Raw genomic sequence first — 24,321 nt, forward strand, 5'->3', positions numbered from 1 at the left:
TGAGGACGGTGGCTGACGCGGCTCAGTAAAGCGTGCGGAATAGGCGAACTGTGAGGAGCGAGGAAAGATCTGTAGAGTTCAGCAGCTGTAAGGTCTGTAGGCCCAAACCGGGGGTGGTGACGTCCGGGCTCGGGCCAACCGTGGGGAGAGGTGCACGATTGAGGCAGTACTGGGGTTCGGCGTTACGAGGCGATGAGGTCCTGGCATTACGAACCAGGAGGGCGGAGGACTTCTGGCGGTATGATGTCCGATCCCTGCGATTCTTCTCTGTCGCCTTCAGAGCTCCTGTGATATCTTGTCCAGTTATGGTCTCCCTTCTGTAAACTCCTAGGGTGCGGCGATGTTTTCCCAGATGTGGTCTCCGTGTAAGGTCTTTTAATACAAGTAGTTAGTGAGAGTTTGAATGAATGATCAGGCCAGGGGACCTAGATTAACTCTTTTCCACCAGGCCCTTGGAGAGCTGAGGGCCCAGAGAGCAATCTGATGGCCTTCAGAGTATCCTCTCTTCAGTCTTTATTTCAAGAGAACTCATTTCTTCATACTTTTCCCCTTCCTCTTCAGCGGTGGTTCACTCTCCACTCCTTTGTCACCCTTTCCAACTTCTCATCAAGAACCCACTACTTCTTCAGTTAGCTCGCTCACCTCCACTGGCTTCCCACTCACCTTACCTAAATTACTTGACTAGTAGTGAACCATGTACTGCTACCAGTATGTGGTTTGTCTCACAAAGCCATGGTCAGACAAAATATTTTACTTAAATTTAGTTGTTCAGGTTGCAAAAAAGCCCTACACTGTTGGTACTTGAACAGATCCAGAAAATGGGTGTCTGATCATTTCTGTAGTCTTCAGTGCCTGGGGTAAAAAGATAAGGTAAATGTAGATAAAGCATCTGGGTGGTTCCTAACTTCTGGAGAATGAGTTGTAGTATCATCAAATACCATTATAAATACTATTAAATTTCAGATAGCGTTTTGACGCACAATTAAATTTTCTGGAGAGTTACCTGTTAAACCAGCAGAGGAGAAGTTTTGGGTGAACAAGATCATTGGATAGAGCAGTGGCTCTTGACTGAGGGTAATTTTGCCCCCACCTTTCCCCTAAGACATTTGATAATGGCTGGAGACATTTTTGTCACATCTGGGGAGGTGCTATAGGCTCTTCCTTTGGATAGAGTCCAGGATGCTGCTAAATAATGATCAGGACAGCTCCTTCCAAAAAAAGAATTATCTGGCTCAAAATGTCAATAGCGTGCTGTTGAGAAACTTTGGGTAGAGGATGAGGACTGAAGAGAGGCTGAGGTTACCACATGTGCTTTCATTTCAGGTAGTGACATTTGCCAGACTCTTGTGTGGTCCTGCTCATTCTGTAGCAGGCATATTTATGCTGTTGCTTATCATGGCTTTGGGATCAGGAAACCTCAGGAAGGCCCTGCAAGTCATAAACACAGGAAGGAGTGATTCAAGAGGGTGATGCTGGAGAAGAGAACTTTAGGGAGAGTTGTCCTCATGTGTTTGGGGAATGTGCCGGATGGCAAAGAGATGAGGTATGCTGTGGGGATGTACCATTCTAAAAAAGCAGACTGGGTCTGATGCGTGACAGGGAGTCAGATTCTGAAAGATGGCTGTAGCAACTAAAATTGTGCAAATCTGTCTTGAGAGTGCTGGGGTTTTCTGTCATTGAAAGGTTCATATACAGGCTGATTACCACTGATGGTGATATGCTAAAGGGAGTTCATATAAAGGATGCTCCAAGATGTGATTCCACACTGCTTTTATGATTTTTCTAGGAACTCAGAGCTCCCTGTTCCTTAGCTGAAGAGCTCCTTGGATGTCTGCTCTGACAGATTTTATCCATTGATGTGTGCCACTGTTTTTTTCAGATAGTAAACAAAGAATTGCTTTGCACCAAGCCAGAACAGACACATTGAAGGAATTATCTGAAAAAAATAATACATAGGTATGTATTTACATTTGACTTTTGTCCAGATATTTGGGACAGAGTAGCTCATTAGTGGCTGCTTTCTCATGCTTGAGCCCTTATAATGGGATTACCTCAAAAATATCACAGGGATGGGAGTCTAAGTCTGTCTCTGTCTCTGTCCATGGGCCCTAGATTCTTCTTGTGATTTCTTTAGATACTGGTAAGGCCCCTCTCTTTTCCTCTTGCTCACAGCAAACACTGAGTAACTTATAGTTGCTATTGAGATATATATTTTATAGCATAGTGCTTTAGAAATAAGGCAGGCTTACTTATTGTGGAAAAAAGTGTAAGCTTCTGGGTGTAACAATCTCATTTGGTAATATTTTGCAAGGGCTGCCATGGTAACTTATGTTGCCTGGTTACTCCCTAAGTTTATTTTAATTTTTATTTATTTTTTTATTAAAGTATAGTTGATTTTACTCTCTAAGTTTTATTTTTATTTTTAGGGCTGCATCCGCAGCATGTGGAAGTTCCCCGGGTAGGGGTTGAATCAGAGCTGCAGCTGCCAGCCACAGCCACAGCCACAGCAACAACAATGCCAAATCCGAGCTGCATCTTCGACCTATACCACAGCTCACAGTGACCCCAGATCCTTAACCCACTGAGTGAGGCCAGGGATTGAACCCACAACCTCATGGTTACTAGTCAGATTTGTTTCCTCTGCACCACAGTGGGAACTCCTGTTTTGTACAAACTTAGTAGAAGATGCCCTTAAGACATCTGAGTGTTTTTTTTTTTTTTTAAATCTTTTGAGGGCCGCACCTGTGGCATATGGAAGTTCCCAGGCTAGGGGTTAAATCAGAGCTGTAGCTACTGGCCTATGCCACAGCCACAGGAACGCCAGATACAAGCTTTGTCTTCGACCTACATCACAGCTCACTGAAATGCTGGATCCTGAGCAAGGCCAGGGATCGAACATACTGTATTAATTATTTGTTATGCTTCTTTTTTTCTCTTTGCCTGTTTCCCCACTGGAGTGAAAGCTCTACCAGAGCAGGACTTTTTGTCTGTTTTGTTTTCTTTTTCTTTTTTTGTGTGTTGTTTATCTCTTTAGGGCTGCACCAGCAGCATATGGAGGTTCCCAGGCTAGGGGCCGAATTGGAGCTACAGCTGCCAGTCTGCATCATATCCACAGCAACTCGGGATCTGAGCTATGTCTGCCACCTACATCATGGCTCATGGCAATGCCGGATCCTTAACCCACTGAGCAAGGCCAGGGATCGAACCTGCAACCTCATGGATACTAGTCGGGTTTGTTAACCACTGAGCCACAACAGGAACTCCTGTTTTGTTTTCTAATGTATCTTGAAAGACTAGGATAGTGACTGGCACAGACTAGACACTTAGTAAATATTAGTTGGATTTATGAATGAGCATGCATTATTTTTATGATCAGAGAAAAGGAAAACAAGTGCGTTAAGTGCTGCGTTTTGGAGGAAGAAGGAAAGCCTGCTCTGGATAACAGAAGAGATTTTCTTTCTTTTTTTTTTTTTTTTTTAATTTTTTTGATTTTTAGAGCTGCGCTTGAGGCCTATGGAGGTTCCCAGGCTAGGGGTCTAATCGGAGCTACAACTGCTGACTTACGCCACAGCCACTGTAACAGCAGATTGGAGCCACATCTACGACCTATATATGGATCCATAACCCACTGAGTGAGGCCAGGGATGGAACCTGCAACCTCATGGTTCCTAGTCTGATTCGTTTCCACTGCGCCACGCGAGAACTCCCAGAAGATATTTTCTTCATTTGAATTTCTGATTCTTGTTCTCCATTTCTTCAGGAATGATTGTGAACAGCCTCTCCCTGTGCTACCACAACAAACTCATCTTAGCCCCTATGGTTCGGGTAGGGACTCTCCCAATGCGGCTGCTGGCCCTGGACTATGGAGCAGACATTGTATACTGTGAGGTAAGGGGCTCCTGATTTTCCCAGAGAGCTTTTCTTCAAGCGCAGCCTCCCCATCTGTGGGTGGGAGTGGTCAGGAGTTAGGGGAGGCAGAGTGGGCACTCCCTTCACAGGGCTCCCTGAAGGCAGCAGAACAAACACGCATGACACCTAGGAGCTGGATGAACCCAGCTGAGCACCAGGAGCCTGGGCTGCACAGAAGCATTGTGGTCACCCGGGCCAGGTGGATGGATGAGCGTCGTGTCAGGTCTCTGCTCTGGCCCCTGTAGGACTTAATGTGCATGCAGTACATGAATGAGTGACCTCAAGGTCAGAAAGAGAGGAAAAGGGCCAGATTCAGGCGAGGGAAGCTGGATGGGATTGTTTTGGGAGCCACAAAATTTTCTGGTGGAAGTAGCTAGTGGGCCGGCTATTTACTGGCTGCTCTGGAGAGTTTTAGGACTTAGACCCAGACTCAGCAAGCATCTTCTAGGAAAAACAGAGTTACAAGGGTAGCTGATACCGGGTAGGGAGTAAGAGCAGTAGTTCTCAATTGGGCATGTGTTGGAATTATCTGGCCAGCTTCCCTCACAGTCCCCAATCCTGATGTGTTCCTCTAGTGGATATGAGAGGTTAAAGTAGCTACCCAAGTGTTTCTGTCTTTAAGAGCCAGGGTGGTGGGGTGAGGATGTGGCTATAAAAGGGCAACACGAGGAATCCCTGTGGTGTTGGAAGTATTATCAACATCCTGGTTTCGACACTGTCCTACAGTTTTGCAAGATGTTACCATGGAGAGAAATTGGGCAATGGGCACATAGAAGCTCACATTCTTACAATTGTATGTGAATCTCCAGTGTCTCAAAATAAAAAGTTTAATTAAAAAGAAAGCCACTGGCTGGTGTAGGCCAGTGGCTACAGCTCCGATTGGACCCCTAGCCTGGGAACCTCCGTATGCCACAGGAGTGGCCCTAGAAAAGGCAAAAAGGCAAAAAGCCAAAAAAAAAAAAAAAAAAAAAAAGCCACTGGGGAGTTCCCACTGTAGTGCAACGGGATTGGTTGTGTCTTCGGAGTGCTGGGATGCAGGTTTGATCCCTGGCCTGGGGTTAAGAATCTGGCATTGCCCCAGCTACCACTTAAATCGCAACTATGACTTGGATTTGATCCTTGGTCTGGGAATTCTGTGTGCTATGGAGTGGCCAAAAAAGGAAAAAATAAGAAAGAAAGCCACTGGTATAGAGAGAAGAGAGGGCTTAAGAGGGGATTTGGGAAGAATATATCCTGATGGAATTCCCGTCATGGGTCAGTGGTTAATGAATCTGACTAGGAACCATGAAGTTGTGGGTTCGATCCCTGGCCTCGCTCAGTGGGTTAAGGATCCGGCATTGCCATGAGCTGTGGTGTAGGTCGCAGAGGCAGCTCAGTTCCCACGTTGCTGTGGCTGTGGTGTAGGCTGGCGGTTACCACTCCGTTTGGACCCCTAGCCTGGGAACCTCCATGTGCTTTGGGAGCAGCCCTAGAAAAGGCAAAAAAAAAAAAAAAAAAAAAAAAAAAAAGAATATATCCTGATGTACTGGGGTTGTGTGTGTGGTGTGTTTGCATGTGGTGGTGAGGCAGTAATTAATAATGGAATAGTAAAAGCGTGAGAGAAATAGTCAAATTAGGAGTATAGTGTCAGGGAAGGCAAAACTCAGATTTTTTTTAAACTGTGTCAGGTGATGCAGAGAAATCCACTTGTAAAAAGACTAGGAAGGTATTTGATTTGAAAATTAGAGGACAGCTAATAAAATAATAAAGTGGCACATAGATATGAACACTTGTGGGGTTAACAGATTGAGGACTGAGCAGCAAAATGAGGAAGCAGAGATAGGGCTGTTGGCTACCACCCAGGAATTGAAGAGATGAAGGGAGGAAGTTTACAGACAGATAGCTGGAGAAGGAAGCTGGGTGAAGGAAGTTGGGTTTTGGCAACTCGCTTGTTTGTAGCATAAGAGGAAGGGCTTAGCAATGAAGGGAGGCCTGGAGATTGGAGGGATTGGAGGAATTTGTAACAACAGGTCTTGGAGGGGACAGGATTCTTGATGAGGTGGTGAGAACCTGACTTCCTCTGAGATAGGGCAAGGAGGAGAGAGGGAAGGCGATGAAAGGAAGGGAAGCTGAGGGGTTTTGCCCCAGAAGCTTGTTTTACACGATATAGGGAGCCAGCCTTCTGTTGGAAATGAGGATGGCAGGAGTGGTCTAGGGACCTTTGGGAAGAAAGCGAAGGTGTTTTGGTTCTATTCCGTAGGAATTGGGTACTGGGAGGTGTGCCTGGCAGACAGGTTTTCATGATGGTACTGGTTTGCAGCTTTATGGGAAAGAGGGCTGAGAAGCCTGGTGGGGGTGCCCATGGCTGGGGATTGGCATGCCAGTATCTACAGCAGGGCAGGGACAGAGGCATATAGTGTGCTGACAAGGTGAAATGGGAAGGAGAGAGTGTATGTTTTGAAGGTGGGCGTCCGAAAGGGTGTTCCAGGGAGTTCCCGTCTTGGCGCAATGGAAACAAATCCGACTAGGAACCATGAAGCTGCGGGTTCGATCCCTAGCCTCACTCAGTGGGTTAAAGGATCCAGCGTTGTGAGCTATGGTGTAGGTCACAGATGCAGCTTGGATCCCGTGTGGCTGTGCTGTGGTGTAGGCCGGCAGCAACAGCTCCGATTGGACCCCTAGCCTGGAAACCTCCATATGCCTTGGGTGCAGCCCTAAAAAGACAAAAGACGAAAGACAAAAAAAAAAAAGAAAGAAAGAAAGAAAGGGTGTTCCATAGTTCAGGGTCACAGAGACCTAAGACCCTATTTTTTTTTTTTTTTTTTTTTTTTTTTTTGCGTTTTAGGGCCGTACCTGTGGTATAATGGAGGTTCCCAGGTTAGGGGTCAAATCAGAGCTACAGCTGCCAGCCTAGGCCACAGCCACAGCAATGCAGGATCTGAGCCGCGTCTGCGACCTACATACACCACAGCTCACAGAAATGCTGGATCCTCAACCCACTGAGCGAGGCCAGGGATCTAACCTTCGTCTTCATGCATGCTAGTCAGATTTGTTAACCACTGAGCCATGGCGGGAACTCCAAGACCTGATTTTTAAGTGGTTTGTCAAAGTGGAAGTGAGGAATCCCCCAAAATATGAGCTGGGTTGTTAGTGTAGAGTCACAAATCTTCCAGGCTGCCAGAAAGTTCTCTAGGTCAGGATGTATTGTGCCCCTCTCTTCCCTACCCATGCTTTGCATACTATCTCTATCAATTATTTGTTTACTCTGATGACCCTTCATGTTCTTCTCCCTAATCTTGTGCCTTCATGAAAAGTAGAGGTGGGTCCGTTGAGTGCTAACCTTTTATTTTCAGATTCATTTGTGTCTTCACCATGGCCATCCTGCTGCTTTCCTCTGTTGGACCAAGTGGTGGTAAGGGCTTCAGGTTTTTAAGTCACCAGACCACCTGGACTCAAACTTAGTCTGGGGCGAGATTCTGGGGGTTGCTAGAAGTGAGGAAAAGGCAGTAGTGTACATTGACATATTCATCTCCCTTGGCGTACACTTTTCCTATGTGAGCAGTATTTTTCTGGGACCACAGATGTGTTCGTAGCCCTGGGGGAATCAGTCTGTGATGTGGGTCCTGAAAGCTGGGTAGTGTGAAACAGCTGGCCTGCAGATTCCAGTTGTTCCATCAGCTGCTTTGTTTAGAATTCCTAGAGTTGTTTTCAAGCATTTGGGAAATCCTGGACTCAGGATTTATGTGATGACTTCTAAATGTGCCCCTCCATGGAGTTCCCATCATGGCTCAGCAGTAACGAACCCGACTAGTATCCATGAGGACACATGTTCAATCCCTGGCCTCATTCAGTGGGTTAAGGATCCGGCATTGCTGTGAGCTGTGGTGTAGTTTGCAGATGTGGCTCAGATCCTGCATTGCTGTGGCTGTGGTGTAGGCTGGCAGCTATAGCTCTCATTTGATCCCTAGCCTGGGAACTTCCATATGTCATGGGTATGGCCCTAAAAATACAAAATAAATAAATAAAATAAAAAATTTGGAAAACAGGAGTTCCCATTGTGGCTTAGCAGTAACAAATCTGACTGGTATCTATGAGGATGTGTGTTTGATCCCTGGCCTTGCTTAGTGGGTTAAGGATCCAGCATTGCCGTGAGCTGTGGTATAGGTTGCAGATGTGGCTCAGATCCTGCATTGCTGTGGCTCTGGCATAGGCTGGCAGCTGCAGCTCTGATTCACCTCCTAGTCTTGGAACTTCCATATGCCACACATGTGGCCCTAAAAGAACAACAGCAACAAAAAAGGGCCCTCCTAATTGTTCAAAGCTTGGTTTTCCTAATGATTGTGACACTAATCCTTTCTTCCAGAGCTCTGCTTGATTTTGGATGAGCGCTTGCTCCTGGAGAGTCACCATGCTTATGAACAAGTTAAGGGACCTCTGCAAGAGGAGACCTAGGCCCTTTACCCAAATCTAGCTCCTGTGAAGTAGAGGCATGCAGGCAGGAAGGCCAGCTGGCCCCTGCCTGAAGTGAAGTGGTCATTGGAAACTGGGCCTGGGAGGACTGGGAAAGGCACAGTGTGGTGCCTGGTGCCCCCTAGTGGATCCAGAGTTGCTCTGCAGGCCAGCTGTTTAGATAATTTTATAGTGTTTACATGAGTTGACCCATCTGTGGGATTAGTCAAACCACCCCACCCACCTCTCAGGACCTAGTGTAGGACCTCGGGCATGTCAGGCATAGGCACCTCCTTAAAAGCCCTGCAAAGCCCTCAGCATTTGGAGGTGAAGAAAGGAGGACCATCTCAGCAAAGGGGATGAGCTGTCTGATTCCCCACCAAGATCTGCCCTACTGATGAAGTTTTCTAGAGGTTATCAGATGTCATGTACTTATTCTTTTTTTTTTTTTTTTTTTTTTTGCCTGCACCCACGGCATGTGGAAGTTCCTGGGACAGGGATCAAACCTGTGCCACAGCTGTAACCAGAGCCACAGCAGTGACAATGCTGGATCCTTAACCCACTGAGCCACAGGGAATTCCAACCTATTCCTTTTTATAAGAACGGTGGGACTCCAGTGGTCCAGACTGTGAAAGGACACCTGCCTGTTAGACTTAAATTTTTTAATAAGCAGGATGAAGGGAGAAGGCATTGTTCTTAAGAGGCCTCGATTACCAAAATGGGTACTTAAAATTTTCTTTCTTTTCGTAGTAAAAAACATATAACATAAAATTTACCGTCTTAATTAGTTTTAAGTGTACAGTTCAGTAGTTGTGAAACACTTCTCCAGAACCTTTTCATCTTGCAAAACTGAAACTCTATACCTGTTAAACAACAACTCCCTTTCCTCCCCTACCCTGCTCTTGGTAACCACCATTCTACTTTCTGTTTCTGTGAATTTGAATACTTTAGATACCTCATGTAAATAGAAATACGTAGTATTTGTCTTCTTGTGCCTGGCTTATTTCACTCAAAAATGTAATATTTGTCTTTTTGGGCCTGGCTTATTTCACTTAATGTCCTCAAGGTTCATCCATGTTGTACTATGTGACAGGATTTCCTTCCATTTTTAACTGAATAATATTCTATTGTATATATACTACTTTTTGCTTATCCATTCATTATTATTATTTAAAAAAATTTTTTTTTATTTTTTTGTCTTTTTGCCATTTCTCGGGACGCTCCCGTGGCATATGGAGGTTCCCAGGCTAGGGATCCAATTGGAGCTGTAGCCACTGGCCTACGCCAGAGCCACAGCAACATGGGATCCGAGCCGAGTCTGTGACCTACACCACAGCTTACGGCAATGCCGGATCGTTAACCCACTGAGCAGGGGCAGGGATCGAACCTGCAACCTCATGGTTCCTAGTTGGATTCGTTAACCACTGCACCACGATGGGAACTCCTTTTTTTTTTATTTTTTATTTTCCATTCATTATTAATGCACATTTGGGTTGCTTCTATCTCTTGACTATTCTAAATAGTGCTGCTATGAATGTACGTGTGCAAATACCTCTTTGAGATCCTGCTTTCAGTTCTTTGGGATATGTATACACACACACACACACACACACACATCCAGAAGTGGAATTTGCTGGATCATGGTAGTTAAATTTTTCATTTTTTGAGGATCCTCCATACTGTTTTCCCTGTCTTTTGCACCATTTTACAATACCACTAGCAGTACACAATTTCCCCACATCTTTGCTAGCACTTCTTCTTTCTCTTTCTTTCTCTTTCTCTCTTTCTTTCTTTTTTTTTGTCTTTTTAGGGCCACACCCAAGGCATATGGAAGTTCCCAGGCTAGGAGTCAGTCATAGCTGTAGCTGCCAGCCTACACCACAGCCATAACAATGCGGGATGTGAGCCATGTCTGTGACCTACACCATAGCTCACAGCAACACCAGATCCTTAACCCACTGAGTGAGGCCAGGGATAGAACCCGCGTCCTTATGGATATTAGTCAGGTTTGTTACCACTGAGCCATGATGGAAACTCCTTATTTAGGAGTTTTTGAATAGTAGCCATGCTAATGGGTGTGAGGTGATACTTACTGTGGTTTTGATTTGCCTTTCTCTGATGATTAGTGATGTTGAACATGTTTTCATATACTTCTTGGTCATTGGTATACCATCACTGAAGAAATTCCTATTCAAGTCTTTTGCCCAGAATGGGTAATTTTTTTTTTTTTTTTTTTAGGGCCACACCTGTGACATTTGAAAGTTCCCAGGCTAGGGGTAGAATTGGAGCTGCAGCTGTTGGCCCGCACCACAGTCAGCAACATGGGATCCAAGCTGTGTCTGTGAACTACATTGCAGCTTGCGGCAATGCTGTATCTTTTTTTTTTTTCCGTCTTTTTGCTTTTTCTAGGGCTGCTCCCATGGCATATGAAGGTTCCCAGGGTAGGGGTCTAATCAGAGCTACAGTTGCTGGCCTATGCCAGAGCCACAGCAACTCGGGATCTGAGCTGTGTCTGCGACCTATACCACAGCTCACAGCAATGCCAGATCTTTAACCCACTGAGCAAGGCCAGGGATCGAACCCGCAACCTCATGGTTCCTAGCCAGATTTGTTAAAACCACTGAGCCATGACAGGAACTCCGAAATGCTGGATCTTTAACCCACTGATTGAGGCCAGGGATTGAACCCTCATCATGGATACTAGTTGATTGATCCACAACAGCATACCTCCTCCCCCCTTTTTCAGAATGGGTGATTTTTAATTTTTTGTCTTTTATCTTTGTATTTTTATTTTATTTTTTTATAATGATTTTTATTTTTTCCATTATAGCTGGTTTACAGTGTTCTGTCAATTTTCTACTGTACAGCAAGGTGACCAGTTACACATACATGTATACATTCTTTCTTCTCACATTATCACACTCCATCATAAGTGACTAGACATAGTTCCCAGTGCTACACAGCAGGATCTCATTGCTTATCCATTCCAAAGGCAATAGTTTGCATCTATTAACCCCAAGCTCCCACTCCATCCCACTCCCTCCCCCTCCCCCCTTGGCAACCATGAGTCTCTTCTCCATGTCCATGGTTTTCTTTTCTGTGGAAAGTTTCATTTGGCCGTATATTAGATTCCAGATATAAGTGATATCATATGGTATTTGTCTTTCTCTTTCTGACTTGCTTCACTTAGTATGAGAGTCTCACTTCCATCCATGTTGCTGCAAATGGCATTATTTTGTTCTTTTCTATGGCTGAGTAGTATTCTATTGTGTATATGTACCACATCTTCATAATCCAATCATCTGTTGATGGACATTTGGGTTGTTTCCATGTCTTGGTTATTGTGAATAGTGCCACAATGAACATACAGGTGCATGTGTCTTTTTCAAGGAAAGTTTTGTCCGGATATATGCCCAAGAGTGGGATTGCTGGGTTATATGGTAGTTCTATGTATAGTTTTGTAAGGTACCTCCATACTGTTTTCCATAGTGGTTGTATCAGAATGGGTAATTTTTTAAAACTTAGGAAAAATTTTCAAATTTATGGAAAAAATTGCAGGAATGGGCAAAGAACATCCCTATACCCTGTACCCAGATAAGCTTCCTGTCAACATTTTGCTTGATTTGTTTTATAATTTGTGCTCTCTCTTTGTTTTTTTAAACTATTTTAGAGTAAGTTTCATGCACTGTGATTTCACTATTTTATTTTATTTTATTTTTTATTTTTTGTCTTTTTGCTATTTCTTGGGCCACTCCCAGGCCCAAGATTCCCAGGCTAGGGGTCTAATTGGAGCTGTAGCCACCGGCCTACACCAGAGCCACAGCAGCATGGGATCCGAGCCGCGTCTGCAACCTACACCACAGCTCACGGCAACACCAGATCCTTAACCCACTGAGCAAGGGCAGGGACCGAACCCGCAACCTTATGGTTCCTAGTCGGATTCATTAACCACTGCGCCACGATGGGAACTCCTGATTTCACTATTTTAGAGTAAGTTTCATGCACAGTGATTTTTGACTTCTCAAATTTCATTGGTGTTTTCTAATAACAAAGTTATTCTTCTAAATAACTATTATTATGGAGCCATCATCTGCAGTAAATTTAATATTTATATAGTATTTTTTCCTAATTTATCTTCCATGTTCTGGTTTTGCCAATTGACACAAAATTGTTCCTCAAAGCATTTTTTAACATCTTTATTGAGATATGGTTCACATACCACATAAATCACCAATTTAAAGTGTATAATTCATTGGCTTTTGGTATATTTACAGAATTGTGTATCCACCCATACAGTCAATTTTTGACTGTTTTCATCACACTGAGAAGAAACCTCATATCCATTAACAATCACTCTCTGATTTTTTTCCTTCCCCAGTCTCTGGAAACCGCTAATCTGCTTTATGTCTCTACAGCTTTTCTGGTTTTGGACATTTCATATAAATGGAATCATATGTTATGTGTGTGATCTCTTTCCATTAGCATAATGTTTACAAGGTTCATCCATTATCTTTGCTTGTATCAGTACTTCATTCCTTTTTTTTTTTTTTTTTTTTTTGGTCTTTTGTCTTTTTGAGGGCTACAGCTACGGCATATGGAGGTTCCCAGGCTAGGGGTCTAATCAGAGCTGTAGCTGCCAGCCTACACCACAGCTCATGGGAACGCCAGATCCTTCACCCACTGAGCGAGGCAGGGATCGAACCTGCAACCTCATGGTTCCTAGTTGGATTTGTTTCCTCTGAGGCACGACAGAAACTCCTTTTTTTTCAGGGTCACACCTGCAGCATATGGAAGTTCCCAGGTTAGGTGTTGAATTGGAGCTATAGCTGCTGGCCTACACCACAGCCACAGCAATGCCAGATCTGAGCTGCATCTGCAACCTACACCACAGCTCACAGCAACTCTGGATCCTTAACCCACTCAGCAAGGCCAGGGATCAAACCTGTGTCCTCCTGGATACTAGTTGGGTTTGTTTCTGCTGAGCCATGATGGGAACTCCTAGTACTTCATTCCTTTTAATGGCTGAATAATAATCATTTGTATGTTTGTACCACAATTTGTTTATTGGCTCATCAATTGATAGGCATTTGGATTATTTCTACCTTTTGGTTTTATGAACCATGCTGCTGTGAATATGTGTGTACAAGTTTCTGGGTGGACATATTTCCTTTTCTTTTGAGTATAAACCTATGAGTGGGATTACTGAATTGTATGGTAACTGTTTAAATGTGCCTGGTCCATTTGAGGGATTGCCAGACTGTTTTCCAAATCTGCTATACCATTTAACATTCTCATTAGTAGTATATGAGGTTTTCATTTTTTCCATGTCCTTGCCAACACTTCCTGTCTTTTTGATTATAGCCATTGTCATGGCTATGAAACGATATCTTATTGTGTGGATTTTTTTTTTTTTTTTTCTGAGCCCACATCATGTAAAAAGTCACAGGCCAGGGATTAAACTTGAGCGACAGCAGTCAACCTGAGCCTCTGCAGTGACAATGCCGGTCCTTAACCCACTGAACCACCAGGGAACTCATTGTGGTTTTGATTTGTATTTCCTAATGAGTAATGATATTGAGTATCTTTTCCTGTTTTTTTTTTTTTTTTTTTCTTTTTAAGCTGTACCTGCAGTGTATGGAAGTTACCAGGCTAGGGATCAAATCAGAGCTGCAGTTGCCGACCTACGCCATAGCCATGGCAACACTGGATCTAAGCTGCAGCTATGACTTATGCTGCAGCTTGCAGCAACGCCAGATCCTTAACGCACTGAGTGAGGCCAGGGATTGAACCCTCATCCTCATGGATACTAATCCACATGGGTTCTTAATCCACAGAGTCACATTGGGAATTCCACCTTCTTGGTTTCTGGCCTTCATTGTTTCTCATGAGAAATCAGTTGTTGGAGTTTGTGGTGCAGTGGATTAAGGATCTGGTGTTGTCACTGCAGGGCTTGGGTTGCGACTGTGGTACGATCCCTGGCCTGTGAACTTCCACATGCTGTGGGCACGGCCAAAGAGAAAAGAAAGGCAGTTGGGTAGGAAAATGTATGGATGAGAAACACTACCACATGAAAAAGCAATGTTTGTTTTCACCAATTAAGGAAATGCAGTGGGAAAAACTATGAAGTCCTACTCTGTACCCAGAGAACTATCTAGAATAAATAAAATCAGTAAACAATAGTGTTGAGGGTATATGGGTGACCAGGCACACTTATGGTTTTATTGGTGAAAATTTAAATGGATTTCTTCATGTAACAAACAGGTGAGCATCTGCTGTGTGTAAAGTATCGAAGCCGGCTTCCAAAGATGTTTAGTGAGCACATGTTAGATGCTAATTCCACAAAGAAATGAGACTGTCTCCAGGCCCCAAAGGCTCCTTTAGTGTAGTGAGGAGGCAGAGAAGAGCATAAGACATTTCAAGGGCCATTTTGCCTCAGCTTCTCCTCTTGGGGCTTAGGCTCCCTAGTCAGGGTCCTCAGAGCTCACCTTTGTGTGAACCCAGAACCTTCCTCTGGGTGTTCGTTGTCTAATGATAAAGGTGTGACAGGTGCATCTGTAACTAGCACACAAAGAAGAGGCGGTGAGGTTGTAAAGGTGAGCTTGGCAGGGGGTTTGAGGAACCCTGAGGAGATCAGGTTACTGTTAGTGGGGCCAGGGCCCCCCAAGGGCTTGCCTCACTTTCCCCTGCGCATTTCTTGCCGAAGCTCAGCCTGGCTGCAGATCTTCTTGTAAGCACGGCCGCTCAGTGTTGCCCACTTGTCCACTTGCCCTCTTGCCTACCCCTGCAACGATGGTCGCTAGCCAAAAGGCTCTGTGTTGGGCTCTCAGGATGTCACACTGATTCTTGGGGCTTGGATGCCTACCAAGTATCCATACTGCTTGGTGGTGATTTGCGTGGTCAGGCCTGGTGAGCATCAGATACTTCATGACCTGGAAAAACATGGAGAGAATAGCCCCAGAAATACCTAGAATGTGTATTAACCTGGATGATGGATATGGAAGGGGAGCCCCATGGATACCATAGGTCCTGTTTGACCGCCTTAGCCCTAAGTGCTCCCTTGAGGGAGCAGAGGCCATCTTGCCCACCTGGCTGGGGTCGTGACTTGCTTAGACTCACAGGGAGTCAGTCTGAGGATGAGTTCCAAGGCTGAGAGTTTCTGACTTCTTTTGGACTCCCAGAACCCTGGGCCTGAGCTGCTGGGCAGTGTGGCAGTGCCTGGCTCTTCAGATCTGTCTTCCACTTCTGCTGAAATGATCACTGAACAAAGCAAAGCAGTCTTGTCTCCCACCAAGAGGTAGAGGACTTCAAGCCTTCGGGGGACATGAGCTTTCCCTTCATTTTTTGTAATCCTGGTTTTGAAGAACCCTATTTTCCCTTTCTTTCCTGAATCTTTGAATATCTCCAGAGCAGAGGTGCTTACCCTTTCGTTTCCACAAAGCATGACCCATGTTAGATAGGGGTTTTACACTATTTTTTCTTGTGTCAATCTCAGATCGTCCTCTTTGTGCTTCTGTTCACTGGTCCCACTTTTGTCCTTGGATGTTTCCTGGGAGACCGTCACTGCTTGCCATTTGCACAGGGATGAGTGGGAAGGTCTTTGAGGGGATGGACGGGAGCTCACTTAGGAGGTGAGGGAAGTCTAGACGTCCACGTCCTAGGCTATTGCCTTCTCTCTGACTCCCTGAATGGTGGCTCATTCCTTATAGGCACCAATCTCTGCAAGGTCCCTGGGAGGAGCAGCTGACAGAAGGGAGCTCACTCAGGTCACTGCTTGCCATGCTTGGTGGGGGAGGACAGAACTATGTGTCCCCAAAGCTATGATTTTTATGTTTCTTTCTTTTTTTTTTCTCCCCTACCTCTTTTTATGGCCTCACTTGCAGCATATGGAAGTTCCCAGGCTAGGGGTGGAATTGAAGCTGCAGCTGTGGGCCTAAGCAGCGTTCTAGATTGGAGCCGTGTCTGCCACCTACGCTGCTGCAGCTGAGGCCTACACTGCAGCTTGTAGCAATGCCACCAGGTCCTTAACCCATTGAGCGAGGCCAGGGATCGAACCCACATTCTCATGGAGACTATATTGGGTTCCTAACCCACTGAGCCACAATGGGAACTCCCCAAAGCCATGATTTGATGTGGTGGTAGGATGACCGAAGCAGCCTCCAGCAAGTGTGTGATGAAGGTCTATCCACTGTGCGCAGGACCTGCGTGTCTGAGACTGACAGGTGCCCTCTGATTCCTCTGCAGGAGCTGATAGATCTCAAGATGCTTCAGTGCAAGAGAGTTGTCAATGGTGAGTGCACCTCTGGTCCCAGGATTGTGTGTGTACCCGGTCATGCTCAAGCTGTGCTACCACTGCCCTTGCCCAGGTGACAGTGTCCTCCAGGGTGCTCCTTGCCCAGCTTTGTAATTTTGTGGATCATATGCTCTCTTGAAAATAGTCACTATTCTCCAGAGACTGTGACAAATAGCCAGATGTGAAATAGGCTGAGAATGCCTTCTACCTGCAGGCTTTCTGGCGTAGAAATCACCAGGTTTCATAGAACAGGAGGGATGCTTGGGGTCAAGATAGCCTCGGCACTGGTGTTGGCTCTGCTGCTTTCTAACTATGACCTTGGACAAGTGACCTCTCTTGAGGCAGACATAACCTCTCTGCCTCAGTTTCTTTAGCTATAAGATGAAAATTATAATCCCTACTTTACTTAAATTGTAGGGTTGGAGAGAGGATCAAATAAGATAAGGGAGATGTAAGTACTTGCAAATGGAAGTGGTTGTGCTGAATTGTGGTTTTGCTTCTGCTTTATTGATGAGACTGATTGTGCTTTGATTAGAATTGTGGTATTGAGATATTTGAAATGTATACACATTTGAAATGTATACACATTTGTGAAATCTTTTTTTTTTTTTTTTTTTGCTTTTTAGGGCTGCACCTGCAGCATATGGAAGTTCCCAGACTAGGGGTTGAATTGGAGCTGCAGCTGCTGGCCTGCACCACAGCCACAGCAATGCCAGATCCCTGACTCACTAACAAGGCCAGGGCTTGAACCCGAATCCTCATGGATACTAGTCGGATTCATTTCCACTGTGCCACAAAGGGAACTCTCCACATCCCACATTGTGAAATCTTATGTAAATTCACTAGAACTTTTGTCAATTTTGTCTTTGTTTTGGATTTATATACACACACACACAAACGCACATATATATATATATATATATATACACATATTTTTGTCTTTTTAGGGCTGCACCGATGTCATATGGATGTTCCCAGGCTAGGGGTCCAATTGGAGCTGTAGTCACTGGCCTATGCCACAGCCATAGCAACTCCAGATCTGAGCCACGTCTGCGACCTACACCACAGCTCACAGCAACACTAGGGATGGAACCTGAGACCTCATGGCTACTAGTCAGATTTGTTTTTGCTGAGCCACGATGGGAACTCCTAGATTTATGTTTTATTTGTGTTATGAAGAATTCAGTGTTATAGATGTATATAACCTGAAAAGTGAAAATCCCCCATAATCCCATACTTGGAGAATAATCACAAAGAGAAATAAAATGTACTTTTTACACATTTCATAAAGTGTATGTATAAAAATATGACGTATTTACATATACTCTTCCCCCTACACACACTTGGGATCATGATACTTGTTTTGCCACTTACTTTTCTACTGGGATGTTTTCCCATATCAGTACCTGCAGATGACTGTGTCAGAGTTGATTTCAGCAGTACTTTAACAGGACTTTCAGTATTTTCATGTTAAACATAAAGCTGTAGTATGAACTAAGTTTTTGTGGTTCTTCTCTCAGACTTGTCGCTATCAGTCATGAGCAGTCTCTGCTGTTAGCGATCATTTCCATTATCTCTCCCAACACGTCTCTGCCTTTACCCCACCTTTTAAACCTTCTAATCTGTTCAGTGCTGGGATGCTAATAACAGCTTCCCTTTAAGAAATGCTTGGAGTGCCCTTTGTGGCTCAGCGGTTAACGAACCTGACTAGGATCCATGAGGTTGCAGGTTCGATCCCTGGCCTTGCTCAGTGGGTTAAAGATCCCGCATTGCCGAGAGCTATTGTGTAGGTTGCAGATGCGGCTCAGATCCGTAGTTGCTGTGGCTGTGGCATAGGCCAGCAGGTGCAGTTTAGATTCAACCCCTAGCCTGGGAACTTCCATATGCCATAGGTGTGGCCCTAAAAAGCAAAAAAAAAAAAAAAAAAGAAAGAAAGAAAGAAAAAGAAAGCAATGCTTTACTTGCATTAAATATCTCATTTATTTCTTAGGATAGCCTTTGAGATAGGCATATTCTCCTATCTGCCACATTGGACTCTTCCATGTGCTAGTCATCTTTGAAAGCTAATAATGTTAGTATTTACTCTTGAGCTTCATCGTGAAGAGCATGAGGGATTCTTGTTGTTTGCAATAGTTATATTCTGTAAACACCAAGTTAGTGAATACTGGAATGTTGCTCCTAGGGAAAATACAGGATTAGGTTCCTGCAAGCTAATTCATTAACAGATCAATACATAACCTTGTTTTATGTATGTTTCTGTTAAAAGACAATTCTTTAATATATACTGTTGATTCATTAACATTGAACTCACACTCAGTAGCGCTATGATTTCATGTCTGCATAAACTTGTCTAACATGTGTATTTTCTCTGCAGAGCACGTCACAGCCTTTTTCTTCTTTTTTTTTTTTTTTGCTTTTTAGGGCCACACCCACAGCATATGGAGGTTCCCAAGCTAGGGGTCTAATCAGAACTACAGCTGCCGGCCTATGCCACAGCTACAGCAACGCCAGATCCAAGCCGTGTCTGTGATCTACACCACAGCTCATGGCAACCCTGGATCCTTAACCCACTGAGCGAGGCCAGGGATTGGACCCACAACCTCATAGTTCCTAGTCAGATCCATTTCCACTGTGCCACAACAGGAACTCCTCCCAGCCTTCTTATGCTTAGGAACCCTAGACAGCACTGCAACACTGTGCCATTTTGAACAGTGAGATCACCAACAAGAAGCACAAAAATGCAAAAAAAAAAAAAAAAAAAAAAGGCGGCATTAAACATACCACCATAAAGGCACTTGTTTATGGATGAGAGCAAGAAGGCAGTGCGTTGTCTTTTTGACCTCAGCTGAGAATGTGTGCATTGGTGACTGAAATTTTTTGCAGTCTATGCACGTCTGTGAATAACAAAGATGCCACAAGTATTTATTTGGGGGTTACAAATAAATTTTAGCAAGCAGGTAAATTTGCAAATACACAACTGCAAATAATGAGGATTGACTGTGTCATAAATTTCCACTCATAGTACCTACTGCATGGTAAGTAATTAAGAAACATTATCTTTGCTGAACCTCAGGAGTTCCCGTTGTGGCTGAGTGGTAGTGAACCTAACTCGTTCCCACGAGGATGCAGGTTCTATCCCTGACCTCACTCAGTGGGTTAAGGATCCGGCTTTGCCATGAGCTGTGGTGTAGGTCACAGATGGGGTTTGGATCCCAAATTGATTGCTGTAACTGTGGTGAAGGCAGGCAGTTGCAGCTCCAGTTTGACCCTTAGCCTGGGAACTTCCATATGCCACAAGTGCAACCCTAAAAAGCAAAAAAAAAAAAAAAATGGCAAATTGTAAATACTGTGCAGAGAGGTGCATAAAACACAAGAAGGCAATTTAACAAGTAACTGTAAAGCGAGCAACCATGTAACTAACCATCCCTCGGTCAGAGAGTAGACCATCACCAGCATGTCAGAAGTCTCCCCTGAATGCAATGATTTCTTCTAAGAATGGTGCACTTCCAGCATCTCATTTTTCCCTTCAAGGTGATACTTTTTGCTGAGTTGTCTTCCAGGGATTAGGCTCAGGTGAACCTGCTTTTCATTGGGTGGCCCCGTGTGTTTGTGTTTTCTTGCAGAGGCGCTCAGCACAGTGGACTTTGTCGCTCCTGATGACCGAGTGGTCTTCCGCACCTGCGAAAGGGAGCAGAGCAGGGTTGTCTTCCAGATGGTATGAGATCCCAAGGCGGAGCACATTTCCCATCTCCTGCCCTGGGCCAGGCCAGTGTTACTTGCCTGGGCTCCACTGCATGGTGGTCTTCAGTCTTTCTGAAGACCCTGCTTTACTGGTTTTCAAAGATATGCTCCTGAGTGATTATATTGTTGGAAACAGTTTATGAAAATCCAGCTATTAGGAGTCTGTTACATGCTTACGGTCTCAAATTTAATTTCCTTCATTGTAGGGATTGTCTCTTTGGTATGACTTATATATCTTTATTCCCTAGCATTGTTTATTCAGATCCTGATCTTTGTTTTATGTAGTCTGCATGTTTTCCCGTTAAAAGAAATGAGGTTTGCTCAAGAGTAGTTAAGATTTGTGCTAGGGTTGTAGTGATTCTATAGTTCTCTTCTCCCGCTTTGGGTATTTCTTGGTACTTTTTCAGAAATACCTCCTGAGTGATGTTTAGGTTTGTAAAGAATTGGTAACAATGATGAAGTAAATATAGAAAAATATTAACAAAGTGATGGGTATATGAATGTTCACTATAAATTTGTCCCAACATTTTTGTATGTCTGAAAGTAATCCCAGCATGGATGGCATTTTCTCAGCCTTCTCCGTCCACTTTTGGCCATCAACAGTGAGCTAGTCCAGTGGGCCAGCTGTTTAAGAGAATGCCAGCTGGATTCCACCGGTGTGCATGTGTATGTGTGTGTGTGCATGTGTGCATGGCATGCCTAGGTTTGTTTGTCTGTGCATCTGTACCTGTGTCAGGGCAGTGGTTGATACAGCCTCTTGTGTTCCCAGGGGACTTCAGATGCAGAGCGAGCCCTTGCCGTGGCCAAGCTTGTGTAAGTTCTTTTCTCTTTAGGACTATCTTTGCCTCTCCTGTGGGCTGTGAGGTCTCACTGTCCTGTAAACTTGGAGGTGACTACCCTCCTGCTTCCTAGCCTACTACCTTTGGTTTCCAGGTTAAGAGTGTCAGGTTTCCTTTTCTATTTGTGCCATCTGAGGGCTGCCCGGGAACTCCAGTCCCTGCGTCTGGACCCCAGAGAACCTCTGATTGGGAGCTGATTTTTTAGAGTCTATTCATGAAGCTCCCTTTCCAGGGACTCTCATGGACTATGAGCCCTGGGTCTTTAAATTTCATGAAGTTTAGATAAGACTGCTTCCTAAATTAATGAAGGCAGGAGAGTAATGTGGTTAAGGAGACAGGCTTTTGAGTTAAACAGGCTTGGCTTGGAATTCTGGCTTTGCTACCCGCTGACTGTGGGACCTGAGGTAAGTTCCTTAACCTCACTGAGAACCTAGTTTGCTCATCTGTGAAATGAGACTAGTTGTACCACCTCCCTCTGCGTTATAGGGAAGGGTAAATGAAACGATGCATATCAATGTCTTTGCAGTATGTGGCACGCAGAGAGTGCTTAGTAAGTATGAGCTGTTGTTATCAATTACAACAAGGGTGAGAAGGAACTCAGGCATTAGTTAACTGTGTATGTACCAAAATAGGAGGACAGGGTTCTTTCTACACATGAGGATTGTTGGAGGAAGCCAGCTGTGCAGCCTAACACACTAAGATAGTCCCGCACCTTCCACTAGAACCAGTGCTCTGGGAGAGGGCTCTTGTGCTCATGTTACTTTTGTGCATTGGCTAATGGCTTTCATGACCCAGGTAGAATGGGAACTCTGGGATCGAGGGCAATGTGGCTGTCACTCGGTATTCGAGTTACCTGATGCAACTCAGATCTGGCAAAGTCCTCTACGACTAACCCTTCCTACGTGTGTGAGCACCTCATCTTCTTCCTCTGAAGCTCTGCTCAGAAGGGGAAGCAGTTGCACATTTTAGAGATATGATTTTTCAGCTTCTGACCCTGAGGGTTGGTGTGTTTCAGAGGCCAGGGACATAGCAGGAATTTCATGAGTGCAGACCCATGCCTTTGACTCTACATCCTGCCCTCAAGTCGAATATTTATTAGTTTTTCTCCTTCATGTTTTTCCAGAGAAAATGATGTGGCTGGTATTGACGTCAACATGGGCTGTCCAAAAGAATATTCCACCAAGGTAAACTGATTTCTTTATACTCTTCACAAATATAGGGTGCAGATTAAAGGAAACTGACAAGGGACAACTAAGTATAGTACCTGATTCTGGACTAGATCCTGTACGAATAGGCAGAATGTTCAAAAGGATATTATTAGATCAACTGGCAAAATTGGAATATAGAGCATGGTAAATTTGCTAAAAATACTCTAGCAGTTTAAATATATGAAGTGGTTAACTTCTGTGGTTATGTTAAGAACATCCCTATTCCTGAGAGATACATACACATTGAAATTCCCCCTGTGGAGCAGCAAGATCAGCAGTGTATCTGATCAGCAGGAATCAGGATGGAGTTTTGATCCCTGGCCCAGCACAGTGGGTTAAAAGGATCCATTGTTGCCACAGGTTGCAGCTGCAGCTTGAATCTGATCAATTCCTCACCTGAGTACTCTATATGGGCTGGCCGAAAAAGGAAAAAAAAACACATTGAAATATTTAGGAGTCAAGGGCTATAATATATGTTATTACCCTCAAATGCTTAAGGAAATTTTTTTTTTTCATCTTTTGTCTTTTGTCTTTTTGGGGCCGCACCGCGGCATATAGAGGTTCCCAGGCTAGGGGTCGAATTGGAGCTATAGCCACCGGCCTACACCATAGCTCACAGCAATGCCAGATCCTTAACCCACTGAGCGAGGCCAGGGATCAAACCCACTACCTCATGGTTCCTAGTCGGATTTGTTTCCACTGCACCATGATGGGAACTCCATCATTTTTTTTTTTTTTTTTTTTTTCTTTTTGGACCACACCCACGGCATATGGAGATTCCCAGGCTACGAGTTCCAATTGGAACCATAGCCACCGGCCACAGCAACTCGGGATCTGAGCTGTGTCTCTGACCTACACCACAGCTCACAGCGGCACCGGATCCTTAACCCACCGATCGAGGCCAAGGATCAAACCCGTGTCCTCATGGATGCTAGTCATGTTCGCTTACCTCTGAGCCATGATGGCAACTCCTTAAATGCTTAAGGAAATTTTAACGTGCATACACGCATAAACATATATACATAAACACACACACACAGCACTTGTGCCTAAGTAATAAAACAAATGATGTGAATGTTAAAAGAAAGAAGACTATGAAGAGGGTTTTATCTTTTCATAAATAAAACCAAGACATACATTATTAAAAAAATAGAGGATGCAATACATATGTCCCCATTGTCATATCAGAAAAGTTCTGATATATAAGGCTGCTGTGAAATGAATAAGAGCAGAAAGGCAGCCCTTAAACTCAGGATCTTACGGAGAAATGTGCTCCTTGATAAGGAGACTTGGGACCCTGTGTGCAAAGGGAGTGGCCCATGACGACAACCTTGATTTGACCAGAGTGTTGAGGGGTGGGAGGTAAAGAGGAAGCAGAGGACACAGACTTGAACATCTTGTTTGGGACCAGATTAGTTGAACCTCTGTTTTATTTTGTTTATATTTTTATGGTTCTATCTGCAGCATATGGAAATTCCAGGCCTGGGATCGAATCTGAGCCACTGCTGTGACCTACGCTGCTGCTGCAGCAGTGCTGAATCTGTTAACCTACTGCTGTGGGTGGAGACTGAACCTAAGCCTCTGCAGTGACCTGAACCACTGCAGTGGAATCCTATCGTGCCACTGTGGGAACTCCTGAACTTTGATTTTAGATATCTCCGACCTTTTTTTGAACAGAGAAGACACATGATCAGAAACTTAGTTTCTTCTTCCAGGGAAAACCAGTGTTACTAGTTTCTTGTGTCTTTCTAAATATACTCTATAAATACATCAGGAATATTTAGAAATACTAATCTGGAAGCCATATGACTAGTGGATTCGAGTGGAAAGAAGCTAGAGGTCAGAACACGATATAGGAGATAAGTGTCCTGGGTCCACAGGAGAGGCGAGGGGTGGAAAGAAGAGA

General features: G+C 44.4%; 1 protein-coding gene across 11 annotated transcripts in view; it reads left to right on the forward strand.

Annotated features, from left to right (window-relative positions):
• The first annotated feature begins 24 nt into the window (after positions 1-24).
• The window catches only part of DUS2 (dihydrouridine synthase 2), a 43,914-nt gene continuing 19,617 nt past the window's right edge, over positions 25-24,321 (forward strand). For 2 of the 11 annotated variants that reach the window (XR_014805772.1, XM_084960092.1), the window contains exons 1-8: positions 25-238; positions 1,324-1,543; positions 1,880-1,956; positions 3,761-3,888; positions 16,579-16,624; positions 20,251-20,342; positions 21,138-21,181; positions 22,331-22,391. Coding sequence is in view for 7 of the 11 variants with exons in the window: in XM_084960092.1 (XP_084816218.1) it covers positions 3,763-3,888; positions 16,579-16,624; positions 20,251-20,342; positions 21,138-21,181; positions 22,331-22,391 (369 nt within the window). In the remaining 4 variants the exon portion in view is untranslated. Of the gene's footprint in view, positions 239-1,323; positions 1,544-1,879; positions 1,957-3,760; positions 3,889-12,095; positions 12,328-16,578; positions 16,625-20,250; positions 20,343-21,137; positions 21,182-22,330; positions 22,392-24,321 lie in introns of all 11 variants that reach the window. The other 9 variants (XR_014805771.1, XM_013988514.3, XR_014805770.1 and 6 more) reach the window with 6 other exon arrangements.

The sequence above is a fragment of the Sus scrofa genome, chromosome 6 (assembly GCF_054392235.1).
Source record: "Sus scrofa isolate SSC_HxYL_T2T_F1_AM1 chromosome 6, Sscrofa_HxYL_maternal_Yorkshire_Landrace_v2.0, whole genome shotgun sequence".
NCBI lineage: Eukaryota > Metazoa > Chordata > Mammalia > Artiodactyla > Suidae > Sus > Sus scrofa.